At 41.1% G+C, this 22,012-nt stretch overlaps 2 protein-coding genes across 4 annotated transcripts in view; one reads left to right on the top strand and one right to left on the bottom strand.

Moving 5' to 3' along the window:
- The window catches only part of aspm (assembly factor for spindle microtubules), a 29,805-nt gene extending 24,311 nt beyond the window's left edge, over nucleotides 1-5,494 (bottom strand). The window contains exons 1-6 of the mRNA XM_061779639.1: nucleotides 5,043-5,494; nucleotides 4,294-4,437; nucleotides 1,305-2,805; nucleotides 725-817; nucleotides 504-605; nucleotides 95-241 (exon numbers count right to left, since the gene is read on the bottom strand). Coding sequence (XP_061635623.1) covers nucleotides 95-241; nucleotides 504-605; nucleotides 725-817; nucleotides 1,305-2,805; nucleotides 4,294-4,437; nucleotides 5,043-5,318 — 2,263 coding nt within the window. The 5' untranslated portion in view covers nucleotides 5,319-5,494. The remainder of the gene's footprint in view (nucleotides 1-94; nucleotides 242-503; nucleotides 606-724; nucleotides 818-1,304; nucleotides 2,806-4,293; nucleotides 4,438-5,042) is intronic.
- A 3,634-nt stretch (nucleotides 5,495-9,128) lies between these two features.
- depdc1a (DEP domain containing 1a) lies at nucleotides 9,129-20,930 on the top strand. 3 transcript variants are annotated; one of them, XM_061780397.1, is made up of 13 exons: nucleotides 9,129-9,368; nucleotides 10,371-10,636; nucleotides 10,738-10,882; nucleotides 11,871-11,980; nucleotides 12,066-12,196; nucleotides 14,870-14,917; nucleotides 15,058-15,195; nucleotides 15,530-16,480; nucleotides 17,139-17,311; nucleotides 18,931-19,107; nucleotides 19,455-19,544; nucleotides 19,626-19,751; nucleotides 19,957-20,930. In XM_061780397.1, exons 1-13 carry the CDS (start codon nucleotides 9,321-9,323, stop codon nucleotides 20,077-20,079), a joined length of 2,526 nt encoding a protein of 841 aa, XP_061636381.1. In that variant the 5' UTR covers nucleotides 9,129-9,320; the 3' UTR covers nucleotides 20,080-20,930. The 3 variants fall into 3 exon arrangements, with proteins under 3 accessions (XP_061636381.1, XP_061636382.1, XP_061636384.1); XM_061780398.1 differs by lacking the exon at nucleotides 19,455-19,544 and having other exon boundaries at nucleotides 19,545-19,751; XM_061780400.1 differs by lacking the exons at nucleotides 15,530-16,480; nucleotides 19,455-19,544 and having other exon boundaries at nucleotides 19,545-19,751.
- Nucleotides 20,931-22,012: the final 1,082 nt, after the last annotated feature.

Raw genomic sequence — 22,012 nt, 5'->3', positions numbered from 1 at the left:
GAAATGAAAACTCTCTCATACATGTCAAAGCCCTGTAGTCGAAATTAAACAAAGGTTTCATATTTTCAAGAAGGGATATCTCAATGGATTCCACCTTTGGTCATTTCTGTGTTGACTTTAAAATCATCTGGGGTCAGGACATAGTTGAGCCACCATGTGAAACCCCTCTCCTGCTTCTCAAGCCATCTCTCATCATAGAACATGTTCTTGGCAGCAAAAGGAAGTGGATGCCTGGGTATGGCTAGGGGAAACAACATATCAGTTTCTTAATGACCAAGTAGTCACATCATGAATTTAAACACCTGATCAAATAAAACTGTCCTAGTAAAACCAAAAGGAGAGCTATATTTTTTCTGTCACATATCTATGAAAAGTTAACCATTATCATCATAAAGAAATGTGGCAGAACCAACAGTTCCAGATATAAGCGGAAAAATAATCGCACATTGTTTTGTGGGCAAATGAAAAGCAAAGCAAAAAAACAAAAAAGGATATCCAAATACCTGTCTGAGTCGGTTTGACAAAGACCAACTTTGACTTTGCTACAGCAGCCATCTTCACAGACTTGACACTCTGTGCTCTGGATGACCTCAGCGAGACAGCGCCTTCGGATAAAACAATGCCAGGACTTTTAAGGTCATCATAACCATGCCAAACGAGGGGCATCATCAGACAAGTAGCAAGGAATAATTTGAGATCCTGTTCTTGACACAAAATGTTGTACCTCGTAGGGGGAGTTTGGCACTTGTTGGCTTTGTCTGAGCAGAGACTGATGACTTTATGGTCTTTACAGATGTTTTCATTGGGTGCATCGAACCTATGAAGTATAATAGTGTACTTTTTAAAATATATATATAATACATCACAAATGAACAATATTTTTTTTTGTTCTGTACATACTATTTCAATAACCATCATAGTCAAAAAACAGTATATATTTCCACATTGTGCGTGTTTGGTGTTGGTGTCTATGTAGCATATTTCTAAAAGACTAGAAACAGACTTGCACATACTGTACACTGCCCACCAGGGCAACAGTCAGGCCAAATTTTGTAAATCAAACATCACAAGTACCAATGAACAAATATTTGTATCAGTGGGAAAATGTGACATGGGCTCTTTAAAAAAAATGAATTCCAATCTAAAATGGTGTTGTACACTTATCAAACATAGCAGGTTTAATCAGTCAATGATCTTTGCACATCAAAAAGTAGCGATGAACGAATCACTGTCCATAATTTGTATTTCCCCTCTTTGAATGTTTACATTAAGTACATTCAGTCATGCGTGAGATTGTAAACTACCTTTTGATTGGAGCGACTGCCTCTTTGACATACTTCTCTCCTGTGTTGATTTGACGGGCTCACTTTTCCAAGCCACTGTTTTGGTCTTTTTGACCGGCTCGATTTTTCCACCATCGTCGATCTTCATGGCACTTCTCAAATACTCTTCACTCTTCCTCTTTCTGCTCTTTGTCACCATGTGAACAGGAAATAAATCCTCCTGGGTGGACATATTGGCTGAGACGAGCTGAGGAAGAATATCGGTTTCCTGATATGGTTTAGGTAGGTGATGGTTTGATGTGTTGCTGCAGTGAAGTGGAGAAGACTGGTCCATGGGTAATGGGGAGGAAATTGTGAATGTCATGGGAGGGATAGTGGCAGGTGGGGAAGCGACTGAGAGGGTGACACTCCAGTGAGTTTTGGGTAGAGGAGAGCTTACATGTGAATTGATGGGCATTTGAGCATCATCAAGTCTTTGTGTTGGTCTATCATTAAACTCTTGGACTGTTTTGCTGTCGAGACATATTGAACCAGCTCTCTCAGATCCCTCTGTCCTTGTGTCTGGTTCTATTACAGGGAGGTGGGGGGTGCCTGGTCCAGACTCACCCTGGCTGCTGCCCTCTGACAACTCCAGCGTTTTCTCCATGAGTCGCCGCCTTGACTTCTTTATTTTTCGTCCACTTTCACAATTTGTCACTGGTGCTTTATTTTTTATCACCGTGGCACAGTTAAAAGGCATTTTTTTAGATCTTTCTATAGTCGTTTCAGCCCTGGGCACATCAACCTTTTTGCTGACAAAGAAAGTAAGTCTGGCATCGGTGGGCTCAGACAGTTCTGGGCTTTCAGGGCGTGCTTTGAAATAGTCATGATCGTCACTTTTAAATTCCAGGGAATCAGAAAAGCCGCAACTAGAACTGGTGTCTTTAGGGCTGCTGTTGATAAGGCCGATGTCAGAGTTAATGAGTGCAAGTGCATCAGTCAAAGACACCACTGGTCCTCTGGACACAGTCTTAGAGGTCACAGGAGATGTGTATTCCACCGACTGAACGTGAGGCATGAACCTTTTTAACCTCTCTGGTGTCCCAATAGGTGACAGTGTCTTATTAAGCATTTTGGTGAGCTCTTTGTTTTCAAGCTTCCCCGCCATGGAACCTGAACTACCTCTCATCTCTGTCTCCTTTGTGGCTACCTCAAGAGAAGAGTGGCTCTTAACATGGAGCACATTCTCCTGGTCCACCAAAGGCCATTGTTTTCGAATGGGATTTAAAGCGTTTTGCTGTTCAGATTTCAAAGGGTGACCATCAAGGGGACTGTGCTCCCCAATAGACTTATCTCTGCCTGTTTTTTCATCATTGAGTGAAGAAAGAGGACTGCGGCGTTTATCCCGTTTGTACTGTGGCTTCCTGGACATGTGTTGTGTTTTATTGGCAGCCATCTTAGTCTGGGGCGCTGTCCTTTTTCCCCTGTAGGGAGATCCTTTTTCATATCCCCTCTTGTTTTTGATGGCATCCCATAAGCTCTTCTAAAAAACAAGAATACAATACAGAATTAAGCATAAATACTGTGACTGTAGGGCCAACATCTGAACAGATTGCTTAAAGAGACACTTTTTGACATAAGCAGCTCATAAAAATGCTTGGTTGTGTTGTTAAATGCCCCTAGTTGATGCAGCAGTTCTTGTTTAGACCTCAAATTAGTTCCTCTGTTGACTTTGCCAAGTCGCACATTTAGCCATTTCGCTCCAGTTGCTTCAAGATCTAATTCATTAATCCCAAAAAATAACCGAACAATCAACTAGACTTTATCTGATCGGCCTGATCGGTGTCGGCCGATAATTAGCATTTTATGCTGATCGGCTTTAATGTCATAATTCGCCGATCCAATCAATGACATCATTGATCGGCTCCGCAAAAGACATTTACTCCACGCCGTCGTGTACTGTATATATCTGAATCCAAAAGCTAGTTAATTTTTAGCCTTGTCGCACATCTTTTGAGGTAGTACTGTAAATATCTGTCCACCAATAAAGTCATTTTGAAAAAAACATGTCCGCGGTGTGGGACAGAAAACATGTAACGCCGGGATCAGACTACAAGACAAATTTGGTCTTTCACGATTGCACTATGTCAGACTACTGCAATAAAATTGTGTATTCCAATACCACCGCATCCCGTTTTTTACGATCACTGGGCTTCATCTTGTCAACTCAAACGCGACCGGATACACTGATCAAAATCCTGATCGTGTAAAGCAGGGGTGTCAAACTCATTTTTGTCTCGGGCCGCATTTAGTTATGATTTCCCTCAGAGCGCCATTAGAACAGTGAAACCATATAAATGTTTAATCACCAAATCAAATTATTACCATTACACAACAGATTGAGGGATAACTAGTTATGAAATCATAAGACAAGTCACTGATGGTGTAGTGGTACACTCGCCTGACTTTGGTGCGGGCAGCGTGGGTTCAGTTCCCACTCAGTGACGGTGTGAATGTGAGTGCGAATGGTTGTCCGTGTCTATATGTGCCCTGCGACTGACTGGCGACCAGTTCAGGTTGTAGTACCCCTTTCGCCCGAAGTCAGCTGGGATAGGCTCCAGCATCCCGCGACCCTAACCAGGATAAGCGGTGTTGAAATGGATGGATGGATGAAATCATAAGACAAGGGTAATAGATTGTTCAAGTATTGTTTAAGTTACTGTAGAAGAAGGGTTTGGTAACAGAAAAAGGCAATACCTCAACATTGTTGTTTATTATTATGACAATTTGGAATTTGGGTACAGATTTGAGCAAAAACCAGAGGTTGACGAGCATGATTTGCTTTCCCGGGCCACATAAAATGATGTGGCGGGCCGCATCTGGCCCGCGGCCTTGAGTTTGACACCTATGGTGTAAAGCCTCCAATCAATTATTATGCCCAAGCCAAGCGATTACACTATAATCTTACAGAAGTGCACCTCTATGGTGAATGAATGCAAACGGTGTATTTTATTTGAACAGCTAAAATTACCTTTCTCTGTTGGGGTGCTTCCGCTCTCCCCAGTAAAACAGCCTGGTGCTTGAGGACCCCATTGGCATTGAAGATAATCAGCTCTCTGAGTCCACCCTCTTCTGTTGGAGTCCAGGTAAGCGTCAGGCTAAATGAACCCTGGGGCTAAAAGAACATTTTTAATTATTCAATCACAGGCCACTTGAAAACCATGAAACACAAATGAATTTGGCAGCATCATCATGAATGACACTGTGGCTTAACTTTAATAATGATTACCTTTGGTTGACAATGCAGAATATGCAATGCAACAGCAGAATAAAACGCGAGGCTGGGGGGGGGGGGTGTTTGTAAGCTCTGCAAGACCCAATACCTCCTGGTAAAATACTGTACATACAGTACACCACTACATAGACGGTGACTATACATACCACAAGCCACAACATAAGGAACACCAACTTAACCAACGTGTGATCAGATACTCGAGCTGTATCACAATTTTAAAATTCTTTTTTGGTTAATTTTAAACACCTCCCATGAATTTGCAGTGCAAACCACAACCACAAAAATAAGCATACTAATAATACAACATTCATATTTAGAGTTATGTTCACCATAATAAATGTAGAAGTTCTTTGTAAAATATTTGGGCCACCAGACTGGAACGCTCAGGCGTAACTATTGAAATGTCCAATAAAAGGGAAAACAATTTTACAAACCATGCCGAAAGGGTTCGGGAATTTTTTTGAACGAAAAATAGGAGCACATGCCTGAATTGTGAATGTGTTGCTGTTCACAGAAAAGCCTTTACTTGATGGAATCCTGTCAACAGTCACCACGGCCTCTGACTCCTCGGTTGGATTTTCAATGCGCAGAACGGTCGATTTAGAGGTGCCGATCTTCACTGTCCCAAAAGATACAAAAGGAGCCTTCGAAAACAGGACCAGGCGCAAAACAGCAACATCGTTTTCCTTGTCGCCATTCCTTGTTGGACTGAATTCCATAACCGCCCCGTAAGGGAAAGGTAACGCTACAGTTCCAGACATTTTAAGTTACAATATTCGGTACCGTAACACGAGGTACATTGTAACCGTTTGCTGCTTCGCGAAACTAGCTACCACCCGATGTACACTACTGTTGACTGTTGGCAAAAGTTGCCGCTACAAAACGTTAGCACACGCACGGTTTCGTCACCGTTGTGTTAAGTTTTAAATTCAACCATGTGTTCAGACAGCCAATGATAAGCGAGGAGCTGTCGCCTTCTCTTCCAATAGTCGCCGACTTCCTGTCAAATCGAAACGGGTAAACAGCATTCCGCCAATTAGGTATCTACATTTCAAAACGGGCTCAACTCTATTGAAAAATAATAACTACATATATTTTTTATTTATATATTAATACCTTTACATAGGTATGCATGTAACATTTTCCTCTACTACTTAGGGTAATATTTTTAAGTATCGCTCATCTTTCCTCTACAGGAAAGATATTTTTTTTTTAACACGACGGCAGGGAGCGCAGCTGGGCATTTGAAACAAAACAAACTGCTTCCACGAGAGAAAAGAAAAAAAAGCATTTTCATTCGTCGAGACGTGGCAGGCCTCAATGTTTGTTGAATAATTTGTTACCAAGTGCTGTATGTAAGATCAAACGTAATAACACAATAAATATAATATAAATACAAAGATGATAAAAAGATGAATACAAAGGTACATCCATCCATCCATTTTACATACCGCTTATGAATAATAATAACAATTATAATAATGTTCAGCATGGTGACCGACTGGTTAGCACATCTACCTCACAGTTCTGAGGACCTGGGTTCAAATCTGGCCTCGCCTGTGTGGAGTTTGCAATGTTCTCCGGACTCTGCTTTCCTCCCAGATCCCATAAACATGCATGGTAGGTTAATTGAAAACTCTAAATTGCCCGTAGGTGTGAATGGGTGTTTGTTTGTATGTGCCCTGCGACCAGTTCAGCACATCTGCCTCAGAGTTCTGAGGACCAGGGTTCAAATCCGGCCTCGCCTGTGTGGAGTTTACATGTTCTCCCCGTGCCTGTGTGGGTTTTCTCCGGGTACTCCGGTTTCCTCCCACATCCCAAAAACATGCATGGTAGGTTAATTGAAGACTCAAATTGCCCGTAGGTGTGAATGTTGGTGCGAATGGTTGTTTGTTTATATGACCCCTGCGATTGGCTGGCGACCGGTTCAGGGTGTACCCCGCCTCTCGCCCGAAGATAGCTGGGATAGGCTCCAGCACGCCCACAACCCTAGTGAGGATAAGCGGTATGGAAAATGGATGGATGGATGAATAATAATGCTCCCTTCATATTGGCAGTTGGCATTCAGAAGGTCCAGATGCTTTTAGGAATCACACCGTGTTCTTCGCAAGACACGCCCCGCTGCAACAAGGGCAGGCTACGCAAATGTAACAAGATCACATGGTCACTCCAAATATGTATTACATTTGTATAAAAAAAAAAACAAAGACCTTTGTTATGGTTAGGTTTAGGAATGGGGTTGAGGCAGTTTAGGACAAATTTAAGGTTAGGATTAGGGTGGATTTGGTAGTGGGATTCATATTAACTCCATCCATCCATTTTCTGTACCGCTTATCCTCACTAGGGTCCCAGGCGTGCTGGAGCCTATCCCAGCTATCTACGGGCAAGAGGCGGGGTACACCCTGAACCGGTCGCCAGCCAATCGCAGGGGACATATAAACAAACAACCATTCGCACCAACATTCACACCTACGGGCAATTTGAGTCTTCAATTAACCTACCATGCATGTTTTTGGGATGTGGGAGGAAACCGGAGTACCCGGAGAAAACCCACACAGGCACGGGGAGAACATGTAAACTCCACACAGGCGAGGCCGGATTTGAACCCTGGTCCTCAGAACTGTGAGGCAGATGTGCTAACCAGTCGTCTACCGTGCCACCTCATATTAACTCCGCCTTACTTAAATCACATACTTTACCGGTCTGGAAGCAGTCGGGTGTGTTCTACAGGGATACAGAAGCCAATCATATTGCAGCACCCCCTGTCCTGCAGCCAGTAATATAGGAGCAGGGTGTGCCCTGCCTAGAACACAAGTACGATTCCTCATAACATGGTCCAGACTTATTCCCTCTTGTTGCATATTCCACACATTGTGCGAAGTTGTTCGTTGATGAGAAAGAGCAACACTAGCAAACACAAACCCCACTCTTTCAAGTGATGGCGGGAGCGTTCGCAAACAGGATTGTTCGCCACCAACACATCACTACTGTTCACCACGCCCATCCATTACTGCTTGGCTAATGTCAAGTGAGAAGAAAAAAAGTGAGTGCCCAAAAAGACAATACAATAAAAGGTTTTTCTCTTGTGGCGGCAGCACTTCATTACATCGTGTCATACAATTAGTGTACGAATCAGTGTATCTGGTACATGCACCGGACGCAACGGCAAACACAAATACGATGAACTTTCAAGTATTTGACGAGTATATATGTTATTTAATGCTCATCTATGCATCCAACTAATCTCACTGGAGCTCCGCTTACCCGTTCACATTTAGTGTGGCCTGGCTATCACTTTAAAGTGGTGGATCTTCGCCAAGCCTAGGTGCCACCTCTGTGCTGAGAAACTCAGTGTGGGGGCAGATATGATCTTAGGTAAATTAGCCACAGTAGTACGTCACAACACCACAACTGCATTGGTTTATCAATTAATTACCGAAAACCCCTTCTGATATAAATGTCATATCATATGATATCAAGGATCTGAGCTAGACATTTGATTGAAACCGAAGATCCTGTTCAGATCACATATTTGTGAATGTTTAAGCCAGGGATGCTCAAACTACAGCCCTGGGGGCCATTTGCGACACACGTCGGTTTTTAGAAGCCTGCGCAAATACTAAAACTAGCATTTGACATAGTGCCGTGACTCTAAAAAAGGGAGGGGGAGAAGTGTGAAAAGTGTGGGTGTCAAAACGTGTGTGTGCAACGCCAATGAAAACTATGAAGAACAATTTCTCGATATGCAGGTGCAAAAAAACAACAACACTATAATGTCTCGCTGAATAAAGATAATTCAGTTTGTTTCTGTATCTAGAGATAAGATTCTGCAGATGCTCAGCGAAGCGGTGAATCTTTTCAAGTGCCATGCACCATACAGAACTATGGGCCACCCCAAAATCCAAAACTATTTGCCTTATGACCATTGACAGATGTCACTGATGGTGTAGTGGTGCATTTTCCTGACTTCATTGCAGACAGCATGGGGTCAGTTCCTGCTCAGTGATGGTGTGAATGTGAACGGCAGCCAATCGCAAGGCGCATATAAACAAACAACCATTCGCATTCACTTTCACACCTATGGGCTATTTAGAGTCTTCAATCAAGACTGTGTCAAAGATTTGCATATGTGATGTATTTAAGTCAAGCCAACCCTCTTACTCCTTCACCCTTGGTTGTGTAAATGAAACTCCATGGTGTCTTCCAGGTTCTGAATGTGAACACAGAGACAAAGTTCAGTTTCAGACCATCATGCTATCAATGCCTATGCGTGTTATCGCCAGAGATATAGTATTTAAGTATATATAGTATATAACATGTTTATTATTTCTATGGTTATCGCAGCATTCATTGGAAGTCCGCTCACCTCTTTTCCAGGTTTGGTCACGTGACGGTTCAGCACGCGTTAAGTCTTGTCATTTTGTATTTTTATTTATTTCGACAGAAAATAGGAATATTCAAAGTCGGGCACAGGTAGTGTGTGTAAATTAGGCTGTTCGAAAACATTCAAGTATCTAAATTACAAGTTATTTTGGTTGCACACGTCACCGGGCAGGATGTGGACACGTGACTCTGTCGTTGTCCAATCCCGTTGCAGAACCTCCTGGCTCGTAATTTTGAACAGACGGCGAGAAGGGAAGATTAGAATTGTCGAGACTCACCAACGCTTTCTTCCCACAAACTCGTAACATAATTGCTTGGAAATGGATACGTTTTATCTGTCGTCGAATTGAAATGACTGGTTCTGCGAATTTGGGATAACCATGAGTTCGCATATCGTCACCCCTGGGCCGTACCGAGCCACAAAGCTGGTAAGCTCACGTTAACAAGCTAAGTGTTTGCACGGAAACCTTGTGAAAGGATTCCTAAGTCAGTTCTTCCAGCAAATGCATTTTAGGTTGTATTTAAAGACAAAAGATGAATTCATATTAACGCCTGGAAGACCTACCCGTTGTCAATAAAGGTTTCTGACAGCAATAAACTTAACAGAAACACTTAACCTGTTCGAAGATCAGTCTTATTTAAATTCTATACTTACATTTCTGTTTAAGGAATATTCAAGAGTTTTGTTCTTACTTGGTCCTTGCGAAAATGTGTTTTACAAGACACACTTCCGGCAAATCTAACACCAGTTAATTGGCTCTGACAAACAAATACACTTACATGTGGGTTGATAACAGCTATGAATAAAATTCATTAATTGTGTTGATGGTTGAATCCTTTTAAGTCTTTAATTTGACACAAAAGTTGCAACTTGTATAACAGTCGCAATTAAATACTACTGTATCAATTTGTTTTTAAAAAACATTTTCTTTCCAAGCAGCCTACACTTTAAGCAAAAAATGCAATTATCTCAGAAATTACATGTAAATTGTAATTATAATAATTGTACCGGGTGATTGAAAAGTAGCTCCCTATTTTTAAGTACTTGTAATTAATTCCTGAACTATAATTCTTACAAGAAATGAACATGAGAAGAAAGTGTATTGCATGGAGTTTTATTTAAAAGTCGATATGGGCACCAGCATTAGCCACCAGTTTCTGAAGCCGCCTGGGAACCGCATTACCTGATTTCACAAGGAACTCTTGTGGGATGGAAGACGTAACTTCTCGTATTCGCCCTTCAAGTTCTTTGTTGGTTTGATAGAATAGACTTGCTCCTTTAATCATGGAACATACACAAAAACATTTGAGAAAAATATTACAACATATGAATAAATAAGTATTTTAAAATAGGGAGTTACTTTTCAATCATCCTGTATATAACCATTGGTATGAAAGTAGCTGTACGAAATTGTCTTGTCTGGTTTTAGTGGAATGAGATAACGCGGCTGTTCCGAGCTGGTATGCCTCTGAAGAAGCACCGGCAGAACTTGAGAAATTACAGTTCCTGCTTCACGGCGGTCGCTGCTGTGGACTGGCTGCACCAAATGCTATGTAGCAACAGCAACTTTGGCCCCGATGTCACCAGGCAGCAGACCGTCCAGCTGCTCAAGAAGTTTCTGAAGAACCATGTGATAGAAGACGTGAAGGGCCGCTGGGGCACAGAGGAACTGGAGGACAACAACACACTCTACAGGCGAGCTTTATTTTAAATGACTCTATTTTGGATTGTAAAATACATATTGTATTTGCTGCCATGTCATCATTATATTGTCCATGTACTTGCTGTTTTCAAAGGTTTCCATCCACCTCTCCTCTGAAGCCCATCCCATATCCAGCTGTGCCCTCAGCTTCCAAAGGCATTAAGAAAAGGCCTTCACTTCGAGACAAAGAAGGTTTCTTCAGGTTTAAGAGCATGAAGAAAAATGAACAGGAGACAGAGGTTAGTTAACTGTACACAAAGGCTATCCTGATGCCGGGCATCAACTATTTATGTTGCAAGACAAGCACTGACTCTTGTTACTTTTTAATCAGTCTAAATGTGGTTGAAGATGTAGAGATATTATTCAGTTCAATAGAATAGTCTTGTGAATACAGTATTAGGGTTTTCTATTTGAGACCCATGACCTGACAGGTCTATACAAAGGAGGGTTAGGGTCTCACTGTGAACGAGTGAATGAATTCCCTCACCAACATAAACACAACAGTCTGAAACACTGCTGGTCCCAGTCTCTGGCTTTCTCTCTGGTAATCATATTGTGAACATTTGTTTAAAAAATGATTGTTGATCATTAAAGAAATTAACAAAATTGTCAGTCAGCAACAAATATCTGCACATCAAATTCAATTGCTCATATTGATGGTAGTTTTGTTTTTACTTTTACAAAATGTATCTGAGGCGGCATGGTGTGCGACTGGTCAGAGCATCTGGCTCACAGTTCTGAGGACCGAGGTTCAATCCCCGGCCCCGCCTGTATGGAGTTTGCATGTTCTCCCCGTGCCTGCGTGGGTTTTCTCCGGGCACTCCGGTTTCCCCCCACATCTCAAAAACATGCATGGTAGGTTAATTGACGACTCTAAATTGCCCATAGGTGTGAATGTGAGTGCGACTGGTTGTTTGTTAGTATGTGCCCTGTGATTGGCTGGCAACCAGTTCAGGGTGTACCCCGCCTCCTGCCCGATGATAGCTGGGATAGGCTCCAGCACACCCGCGACCCGTGTGAGGATAGCAGCTCAGAAAATGGATGGTGGTATAGAAGGGAATTAATTAGTACATTTAAACTCTACTACAACAATATTTGAGTTGCAATCCAGAAAACAGGAACCTTGTGTATTCGCCTTGTCAAAATTAATTCATGCATTTAAACTGCATGCTCTGACAGTGTTGGGGGAAAAAATATAATTTGAAAAATCTACCGTATTTGTCTCAGGAAAATCGCCAAGCAGAAGAAGAGAGAGATCCAGGAGAGCCGCAAGTACAGAGACGAGAGCTGACTGGAGACGATGAACTGAATATCTGGAGGGACACCACCCTGACCCAGTAAAAACACACGTCGAAATGCTGAATTTATAGAGACGAGTCTAGGACCATTAGCTTGAGGAACTGCCTTTCTGTTGTGTTTCAGCCTGCAGAAGATTCTAGGTGTTGCATCGCTTGATGAAGTGTTAGACCACCGTTCCATAAACCCACACAACATCATCCATAATATGAATAAAGTCAACAAGCATGGTGTGGTCACCCTGGATGACAAGACCAGTAGGTTCTAGCTTTACCTGTGTTTATTAATATTTCCACTTATTCGCTCAAAGTTCAATGATTACAATTTATCAGCAGTCACCCCCTGTTTATCGCCGGGGATGCATTCTCGACCCACCCAAGATCCGTAATATAGAGAGACCATATAAAAACACTTTAATAGTTTTAGCCCTCCGACCTACACTTTTTAAAGTATTCCTTAGCACCTGTTCTCACTCTCTCGCTGTGAAGAAATGGGCAGCTATCATATTATCAGGGGTGCACATAATAATTTTGGTCTGGTTCTCAAATGAGCACCAGAGGTTGTTGCTTGGTGCAACTTTTTTCATGACCCACCGACCTCACTGGATGAACTCATGTCCATTTGTAGATGGTAATCCTCTTCGTTACTTATTTTTTGTACAAATAAAGGAATAAAACTTTTTTTTGTTTAATGACCTCACAACTTTTGTTCCCCTTTAGGGCTTTTTGCATGTATTTTACGTTTTACTGTGTTAATCTTTGTCTGAGCCTGTTCACAGCTGCTAAACAGCCTGCTCATAGTACAAACCTGTAGCAATAGACATTCATTTAGACAGACATTAATAGCTTGCATTCTGTATATACATGTAATTACAGATGGATAATTTTTTTAATTTTTTTTTTTTATAATCCCATGAGGAAATGTTCATGTCATTTCTAATTTATGCCAAAAGAACAGTGGTTGTGCCAGCCCACACTGCGATTAGCAATGATAATGATGAAGAAGTTGGTACGGTGTGAGGGGTGGGCACCATTGACGCTTCTTGTACAGGGCGCCATTCAAGCCAGCACCTCTCCTTACTTGCAGTATGGGAGCATTTGATCATCTGATTTGGCGCGGTTTTTAAGGGCAGCTGTCCCCAATCTTTTTTGCACCACGTTCCGGTTTCACATAAAGGCATATTTTGACGGAATGTCATAGCTGCTGTAAAGCAAGACAGACGCCTACACCCCACGGACCCCATCGTGGCACCACCTCCTTGTCAGCCCCTGAGCGCCCTCAGTCACCATCGCCGCCCGCAAGTGGCGCTGTATACGGTGAACATTCTTGTGCTCCACAGGCTCGTAGCTGAGCTTAACTAAACTGAGAAAGGAACAAATCAATTCATGAAGTGATTCCGTTCAGTACGTTCTCTCAAAAGATTGGTTTGTTTGAGCGAGTTGTTTGTGAATGACAACACTGTTCGAGCCCCATCTACCGCTGCACCCCCCACCCATAAGTTTCGCTTATGTGCACCCCTGCGTATACTACATCCCTTTGAGGAAACGAAAAGAAGATAACTCATTTGTATAGTTCTCTATACTATTAACTATAAATAAAAGGCAACGCATGTTTCTTCTTTTTTGGAGGGTGTCACTTCCGGTCAACTGTAACACTGACACATTCAACAAAAGAGAATCAAACATTTCATATATAAAGAAAAAAACAAAACAAAATGGTCCACCAAACCATATAATTTTGTCTACCAAAAGTCCACTAGCTTAATACTAAAATATGTTAAACAACATAGGCGAGCTAAAGGGAATATATATATATATATATATATAGCATACACGTAGATGTTACAGTAATTCTAAACCAGGGGTCATCAACCTTTTTGAAGCAGAGCCTCTTCTTGGGTGCTGATGAATGCCAAGGGCTAAAAGTTTAATACACACTTCTGAAATAACATTTGCTCCAATTGCCTTTAACAACGGTACTAAATGTATTTATTATTGATATTTTTGTGACGACACTGATCATGTTCATGATTTCTCAAAATAATTAGGAAACGATGGCAATGATGATAGCAATGATCACTTCTACAACATTTCTAGAAAATCACAGAGTCTCATCACTGGTGAGCAATTTTTAGCACAGGTCCACAGGCTACTCATGTGGTCCTTGGGTGCTACCATGTTGGTGACCCCTGTTCTAAACATTCAAACAACTGCTACTTTAAGATAAGGACCTTTATTCGTCCCAAATTTGCACAACACATATCACATACACGTACATTAACTCATACAACGCAACAGCACATGCAAACAGCACACAAGAATATATTATCTCTGCCTTGTGGAAACAAAGACTATTTCTGGAGCATAGTAGGGGATCCGCGCTACCTCTTGCTCTGAATTAAACCACATCCAGTAGAGCTCAGTTGCTGCAGTACAACATTGTATTATATTATTAACTCTAAATTTGGACTTGCCTGTGTACAGTAAAAACCCTTTTAAAAAATGATCCCTTCAGTCTGTGGGGGTTCACTGTGGTTCCATGTTGTCATAGTGTGTGTACTCATGGTGTACAGTGCAATAGTTAAATTCTGTGCAAAATATTTTGCCATCCAGTGCTTAGAACTACAGTCCACAAGTAGAAATTGTGTGAGGCTTAAAATTGTGCACATGGTTTTGAGAACCAATATGCACAGATTAATTAATTTGATAACTAGCAGCTCTGCAGGGTTTAGTGAAATGAACTTTATTAGCAACATTATTATTATTTGGTTGTTTTTAACCCTGATGCTTCAAGGTTAAAACCAATTCTTGGCCAAAATAAAAATTTTGTATGTTTTCATATCGGTGAAATGGTTACAAATCAGATAATAGGAAATTTGCATTTTAGATGATATCTGTGATATGTAACACCCAATTGCAACGTTTCTGTAGATGACCTTCCTCATTGGGTTTTATCAGCTATGAAGAGCCTGGCCAATTGTGAGTAACAGCAACATTTACCCTCAATTACTTGTAATTTAACCTCTGTATAATGTACTACATTAAAGTATACATAACTACTCATAACTCAACTCAACTTATGACAGTTCAACTGAGAGGAACTTTCTGTTCATTTCCAGGGCCAAAGTATGACAGTGCGCAGCTGTCCTATCCAGGTTTTGAAAGGGACGTTTTCAAAACTGTGTCCGATTACTTCTACAGCCTTCCACAGCCATTACTCACCTATGAGTTGTATGAACTATTTATCAACGTACTCGGTAGGTACTGTTGGGCCACTGGCTTTTACCGTTGACCTTTTTTTTTTTTTTTTTTTTTTTTTAAAGGGAAAACATTTTGTTGAAATGGTATTTTTGACTGTACAATACCTTGTTGTGGACGTTTTAACTGTTAACGTAGGTTTTGGTTCTGTCTTCTCTGTGATAAGCTAACAGTGTTATTAGCATTGGTGCTTTTCCTATGTGCCTGCTGTTGTCTTTGGTTCTACATGTACAGTAAAAGTTTGAACTAACTGAAGCTTCTCCTTCCCCTTTACTGTCTGCTTGCACTGACTTTCTGCCTGCAACACTCGACCCTCTGTCTGGCTCTGCCTAGTGTACTGTGGGTATGTTGCAGCGCCCACTGCGTACCAAGGTGGCAAACGCAAGACGCCCGATCTTCCCTCAGCGCCCCCCCCAGCCAAGACGTCTTTTCGCTCTACAGAGTGTCTCCTCCTGTCACTGCTTAGACAGGGAACATGCGATGAGACGGAGTCTCCCATGAGTGAAGTGCTTGGCGGAAAAGTTCAGTCTCATCTGGCGGTGCTGAGAGGAGCCCCCGCCAGTACAGATGATGGCCAGTTAGGAGGCAGCTACATGAGCCTCAGTACTGCTGGTTCCTTAAGGCGCCAAACTAGAAGCTGCTCACTAGAGACAGTCTTATATGACTCCACCCTTCTTACCAGGCAACAGATCTTTTTATCCAATGACAGCCTGGCATCCTGCTTCCCGAGCAGCAGGAGCCAAGATAGCAACTCTAGGACTGCGTCAACAAAAACATCAGTTCAATCTGTAAGTGCTCCACACAGTTTCGCCAGGCATTCTGTCGATTCAGTGGCAGCACGGTCAGCCCCACAGAGGGTGCACACACTGCCACCGAGGAGTGTGGGCAGCTGTCTGGACATAGTTGTAGAGACCAAGGAAGAGTCCTTTAAGGAGACCAAGTGGGAAGGCCGAGCTGCCAGCTGCCTGCATGTAAACCCTTCAGAGGACCAGCATCACTCGCATGTTGCCACACCCCCTCTCTTGTCATGCTCCCAGCCTCACGCCAGTTTCTCGTCACCTCCTGCAACCAAAGCACACTCACCTGACACTACCTCAGAACCGAGTGGGCCCCGACTGGCTTCCAGTACATCTAATCTTTGGACTCTGCCGGCGCCTGCTGTTGTCCGTCGCTGCCTCAGCTCTCTGGATGTGTCTAAGTTGCCTCGACCCACTTCACTGTTTAAACCATCTGTCTGTGTACCTACTGCCAGAACACAGCACCCCGAACCGAAATCTGAGCACAGTAAGACCTCTCCCGCTACCTGTCTGTGTCTCTGTGGATGTCTAATCAAACTAACTCATCTAACATCTAACAACAGCTAGTGCTCCTGGTGTATCTCAAGAATGAAACTCTTACTCATCTCACGGTAAAGAAGCGTCAAAAGTTCCAGAGTGCTTTAAGAAGTTTGTACTTGGCTGTGTAGGCAACAATTGCCAGGAGCAAGTTAACACACAGAATTCATTCAGGAACATGTAGCTCATGAGCGGTTCACAAACTCTTTTCTTACTGCATAATGCTCAGAAAAAATGTTGTGTGTTATACAAAGAAAATAAAGCAGATGCCAAGTAACAAACAATTACGCATGTCTGTTTGCTGGGCCTCAAATGTTCAACATTATTACCAGTATATACTATATGTAAATAGCATCCTGCTCAATTCATCATTGACTGCAGTTGTAGTTGATCAGCCTGTCATCCATCATACATTTAGGTTTAGTAATTATAGATGTGGCGTTATATTGTTTTCTTCTGGTTTGCACTGTTTCTGACTACAACACAAAAAAGCTCATGCCAAAAGATAAAACACACAGGTTTTGCATGTGTTTGCTTGAGTTGGGATTCATGAAACTTTCAAGGCAATCAAATGACATTTCTCTTCCTATGTATGTGTATGCGCGTAGGGCTTTTCCAGCCTCAGAGTGAGCGTGTGGCCATTGATGCCCTGCAGTTGTGCACACTCCTCCTCCCACCTGCCTCACGAAGGAAGTTGCAGCTCCTAATGAGGATGATGTCTCGCATTAGCCAGAATGTGGATATGCCTCGCCTCCACCCTGCCATTGGCACCCGAACAATGGTGAGGGAGAGAGAAAACTGACACACCTACTTTTCCACATTTAGTTTAAAGACTAAGGCAAAAAAAAATAATAATTTGAAAGATGGCAAAGGATGCACACATTTTTCACAGTGCAGTGCATATGGAAAGTAGTCACAGCGCTGTACTTTTTCTGCATTATATAGTACAGCCTTCTTCCAAAATGGACTAAATTTTTTCCTCTCAATTTTTTACACACAGCCCTCTGTAATGACATGAAAAAGTATTTTAATTTGTGCAAATTTGTTAGATATCACCAATAAATCACATACTGTACAGAAGTACTGTACAATATTCACAGCCTTTGCTCGTTATAGTGGTACCTTGACTTACGAGCTTAATTTTCTTTTTGACCAAGACCATAACTCAATTTACTTTTTTTGTAATTTTTTTATTTTTTTATTTTTAATAGCACATTTTTAAAAAATAGCACTCTATTGTATGAATACATAAGAGAATGTAAAGAAACCAACTGGTTTTATAAAGTATACTGTAATTACCTACTATAGTGTGTTTATGTCTGCCTTTAAAGGGTGTGGCCAATTGAGTGACATCATGAGCCGGGGTATATTAGTCTGTCTTATTGTGAGTTGGCGGCCGACAGCAGCTCCTTGAGAGTATTTTGTATTCGTTGGTTTGTCTGTTTGTCCTGTACAACGGCTGAAAGTGCTGGTAACTATTTTTATTCAAAAATAAAAAACTTAAATGCACTTTTCCAAATTATTACAACAGAGTTTCAAGATGTTTTATAGGTTGTAAAAAACTGAAACTAGTCATTTGTTAAATTGGCAGCTGATAGGAAGTCATATTTACTGAAATCAAAATCTATTTTAATCGAAAACATTATTACATTATAATTGCTATAGATAATTATAATTGCTATAGATAGCATCCTGTCAAATAAGGGATCCTTTGTTATAACTTAAATTGACCTAAGATATTTATGATGCCTTTCGAGTTCAGTAAAATGTCCCCCTAATGCTGCAAAGTCAACAAATGACTTTTTTTTTTTTTTTTTTCCAACCAATAAAATGTCTTGAAATTCTGAGAATTTCAAGACATTTAAAAAAACAACTATATTTTTTAAATCATGTTATCGAATACGTTTGTTGAAACATTTCAAATTCTACTCTAATAACAGTTAATGACTAAAATGATTATTTAAATCTTAGTAAAATCCGAGAGATACCATTTGCGTAATAATTTTGAAGAATGTGTAAATGTTTTTAAAAAGTGTGGAATGGGTAAAACTATCAATTAAACAAAATATGTTAATAAATACTGATTTCCCCTTTTGCGGGTGGGTCTGGAACATAACTCCCATGATAAATGGGGGTTCTTCACTTTGCCGCGAATTCCTTTGACTTCATGATTGATTAGTGCTGTGACATTGATTATGAACTGTGGGACCAATATACTGTACACAGATGTGTGTCTTAATAAATTCCAAAAATGTACAGTAACAAGAAGCCTGTAAACATAACAAAATGTGGAAGAAGTGATGTGCTGTAAATACTTTGCAGTTGCACTCTATAGAATGTCCTTTTTTTTTCATATTTGTCATTAACTGTGTGTCTTGTGATTTCTACTTCCCTTTTCAGATGGTCCACACATTTTCAGGCTGCGTTCTAGCCAGTGCTGAGGAGTGTGAGTTGGATGAGCTCTTAGCTACCAGATTGGTTTCCTTTTTAATGGATCATCAGCAGCGCATCCTGTCGGTCCCTGAGTATCTGGTCGGGGCCATTAATGACCATGTGCAGTACTTGCGCACAGCACAGGTGCGGTACTTCTTAAAATAGTGCACAAAATATATATAAACACATTGGGGTTCCGTTCCATCAATTCAAGTAAAATATAAGACTCCCTTTATGCTAACACAATTGCTGTAACTCTGAAGGTGAAGTAGACAGAGGGAACATATACTGTATAGTAGATAAACAACCAATCACACCTATGGGCAATGTAGAGTCTGTAATTAAATTGACCTAACATATATTTTTCAAATGAGGGAGGAAGCCCGCAGTACCAATCAAGTTCCATTTTTAAACCACCTGTGAGCGATGTACTGTAAGTTATTTGTTTACATATTGTGAATAGTTTTGATCTTTGTGTTGTTGTAAATTAGATGCCCCTCTCCCGTTTTCAATTGTATTCATCCTGTGGTGCAATGCTGATTGTGGATAGGTTGAACTCCACCTACTTGTCTTCACCTCAGGTACCAATAGACGATGTCGCTAACGTTGTGAGTGGCAACCCGGTATACGCTCCCCTGCCAATGTATACCTTCTGCTGTCAGATTAGTGGCGCTGAATTTGAGCAGCAGAAGTTGTCATGTTCCCAGAAGGCCATGGAGGACTTACTGGAGATGATTTTGACGGACCAAAACATGACAGAGAAGGACAGACGCAAAAAGTTAAAGCAGGTAAAACAAAAAACACTGCCACTTGAAACAGTCAAAGCAGAATCTCTTTTCCGAATGGGAAACTCTTAACTTATATTAGATCACAGGGCATTGCTCCAACAACACATTTAATACTGTCCCAAGACTTACCTTAAGCATAGCACACCACTGCATCCACTTTCCATTTACAGTTTGTATCAGTGTGTTTGACCATGATGTTCTTCAGTTTCAGAAGCAGTATCCTGACATCTACAGTCGACAGTTCCCCTCCACAGAGAAAGCCAACAAGCCAAAGATTAAAGCTCCACTGCTCATCAGGAAGACCAAAGCTTTCAGTATCAGGAACTAAAATGGTTGTAATGTTGGCTGCACTATAAATGCACTCACACTGGTACCCACAGAACCAAACAGATTTTGTTACAGTGGAAACTGTTATTGCTGGGCTTTTTTTGTTTTGTTTTTGTGTGCATTTGTGGCACAACTGGGAGAGATGAAGGCAGGTCGACAATTGTATTTATTTTACTTTTTTTTTTTGCACAGATTTACCATTTATGCTAACGTTCTACATAGGTATTGTGTGCATGCATGTGTTCATCATTTGTACTTTTGGGAAAAAGATTTGCGATTTCTTAATTTAAAGGAATGATGCTAGTGGGAGCAATATGAAAAAGTGCTTGAAAAGTGATTGCTTGTCAGAACTGTTGTTGACTAAACATTTTATAAGGCTTACTAATTTAAAATGTTCAGTTCCTGTATCACTTGTATAATTGTGTATTCAGTTTTTGGTATTTTTTTTTTTTGTATTATTACAAAACTGGGCAAGGATTTAACCTTTAGATGTTTGCAGTCTGCGTGTATGTGTACTGCATCTTTAGTTTTTTGGGTAGTGATTACTTGGGTTTATAATAAGCCAAACAACTTCAGTGAAAAGTTAATAACAATTTACAAATTAGGCCCCTGCTTGCTTTTGACTCTAAGGTACCTTAAGCATAACATTAAATTCAAACCTTACCTTAAATTCAAAACCTGAAATTCAGATTTTATGATACATGGTATTTATTGCTCTGAGCCTACATGAAGTATTATTTTACAGTAATGGATGTTTGTGTCTGACTCTTGTATGCACTGTTTATGAGGCTCTACACAGTTGTACATGTTCCTCTACAACTATGCAAATTCCATGGGAATAAACACATTCAACTATTATTTATATCGTCCTTTTTCCTTGTAGGAGCTACAATATATAGTATATATGTATATAAGTGTGTGTGTATATTTTTTCTATGTATGTATATATACCACCGATTGTTGTCCCACTTAAAAAGTTGAGCTCTATAATATTCATCATAGGCACATTTCAACTGTGAGGGACAATGTTAAAAAAAACTATGGGTTTTAAATTTATTTGTATATTGTGAAAACTAAATATTTGGACACCTACCAACCAGCAAGAATTCTGGCTCTCACAGACCTATTCATCTTTTAGAAGTTCTTATATCCTCCACGTTACCTCTATTAATGGCACCTGTTTGAACTCCTTATCTGTATATAAGAAACCTGTCCACACCCTCAAACAGTCAAGACTCCAACCTCTCCACCATGACAAAGACCTGAGAGCTGTCTAAGTTCACCAGGGCCAAACTTGTAGACCTGCACGAAAAACAAAACAACACGGTGGCATCTGGTCAATGACCTGAGAGCTGAGACCACAATCACAAAGGTTACCATGAGTAACACACTACGTCATCATGGATTCAAATCCTGTAGCACCTGAACGGTTGCCCTGCTTAAGCCAGCACATATCCAGGCCTTTCTAGAGTTTGCCAGTGACGGTCTGGATGACCCAGAGGAGGATTTGGAGACTGTCATGTGGTCAAATGAGACCAAAATAGAACTTTGTATAAACTCCACTTACCATGTTTGTAAGAAGAAGAAGGATGAGTGGCATCCCAAGAACACCTACCTACTGTGAAGCATGGGTGTGGAAACATCATTTTTTTGGACCGCTTTTATGCAACGGTGACAGGACGACTGATCATAACTACTACAACTTAGGAGTGGCCCCGTAAGAAGCATTTCAAGGTCCTAGTGGCCTCGCCACTCTCCAGACCTCAAAATCTGTGGAGGGAGTTGAAAGTCCGTGTTGGCCAGCGACAGTCCCAAAACATGACAGATCGAGAGAAGATTTGCTTTTAGAAAAGTGTGCCAAAATACGTGCTCAAGTGTGTGCAAACTTGGTCAAGAACTACAGCTAACATTGACCTCGATAACTGCAAAAGGTT

This window comes from Phyllopteryx taeniolatus, chromosome 7 (assembly GCF_024500385.1).
Source record: "Phyllopteryx taeniolatus isolate TA_2022b chromosome 7, UOR_Ptae_1.2, whole genome shotgun sequence".
NCBI classification, from domain to species: Eukaryota; Metazoa; Chordata; class Actinopteri; order Syngnathiformes; family Syngnathidae; genus Phyllopteryx; species Phyllopteryx taeniolatus.
The sequence above is the reverse complement of the archived record's forward strand: the minus strand, read 5'-3'. Positions and strand labels throughout refer to the sequence as shown.

Excerpts from the sequence above, each read along its gene's own strand:
- depdc1a (XM_061780397.1), top strand. The coding sequence starts at position 9,321 with ATGAGTTCGCATATCGTCACCCCTGGGCCGTACCGAGCCACAAAGCTG. Across the intron at positions 15,196-15,529 it reads ACTATTTATCAACGTACTCG|TGTACTGTGGGTATGTTGCA; the intron begins GTAGGTACTGTT and ends GGCTCTGCCTAG. Across the intron at positions 16,481-17,138 it reads CGAACCGAAATCTGAGCACA|GGCTTTTCCAGCCTCAGAGT; the intron begins GTAAGACCTCTC and ends GTATGCGCGTAG.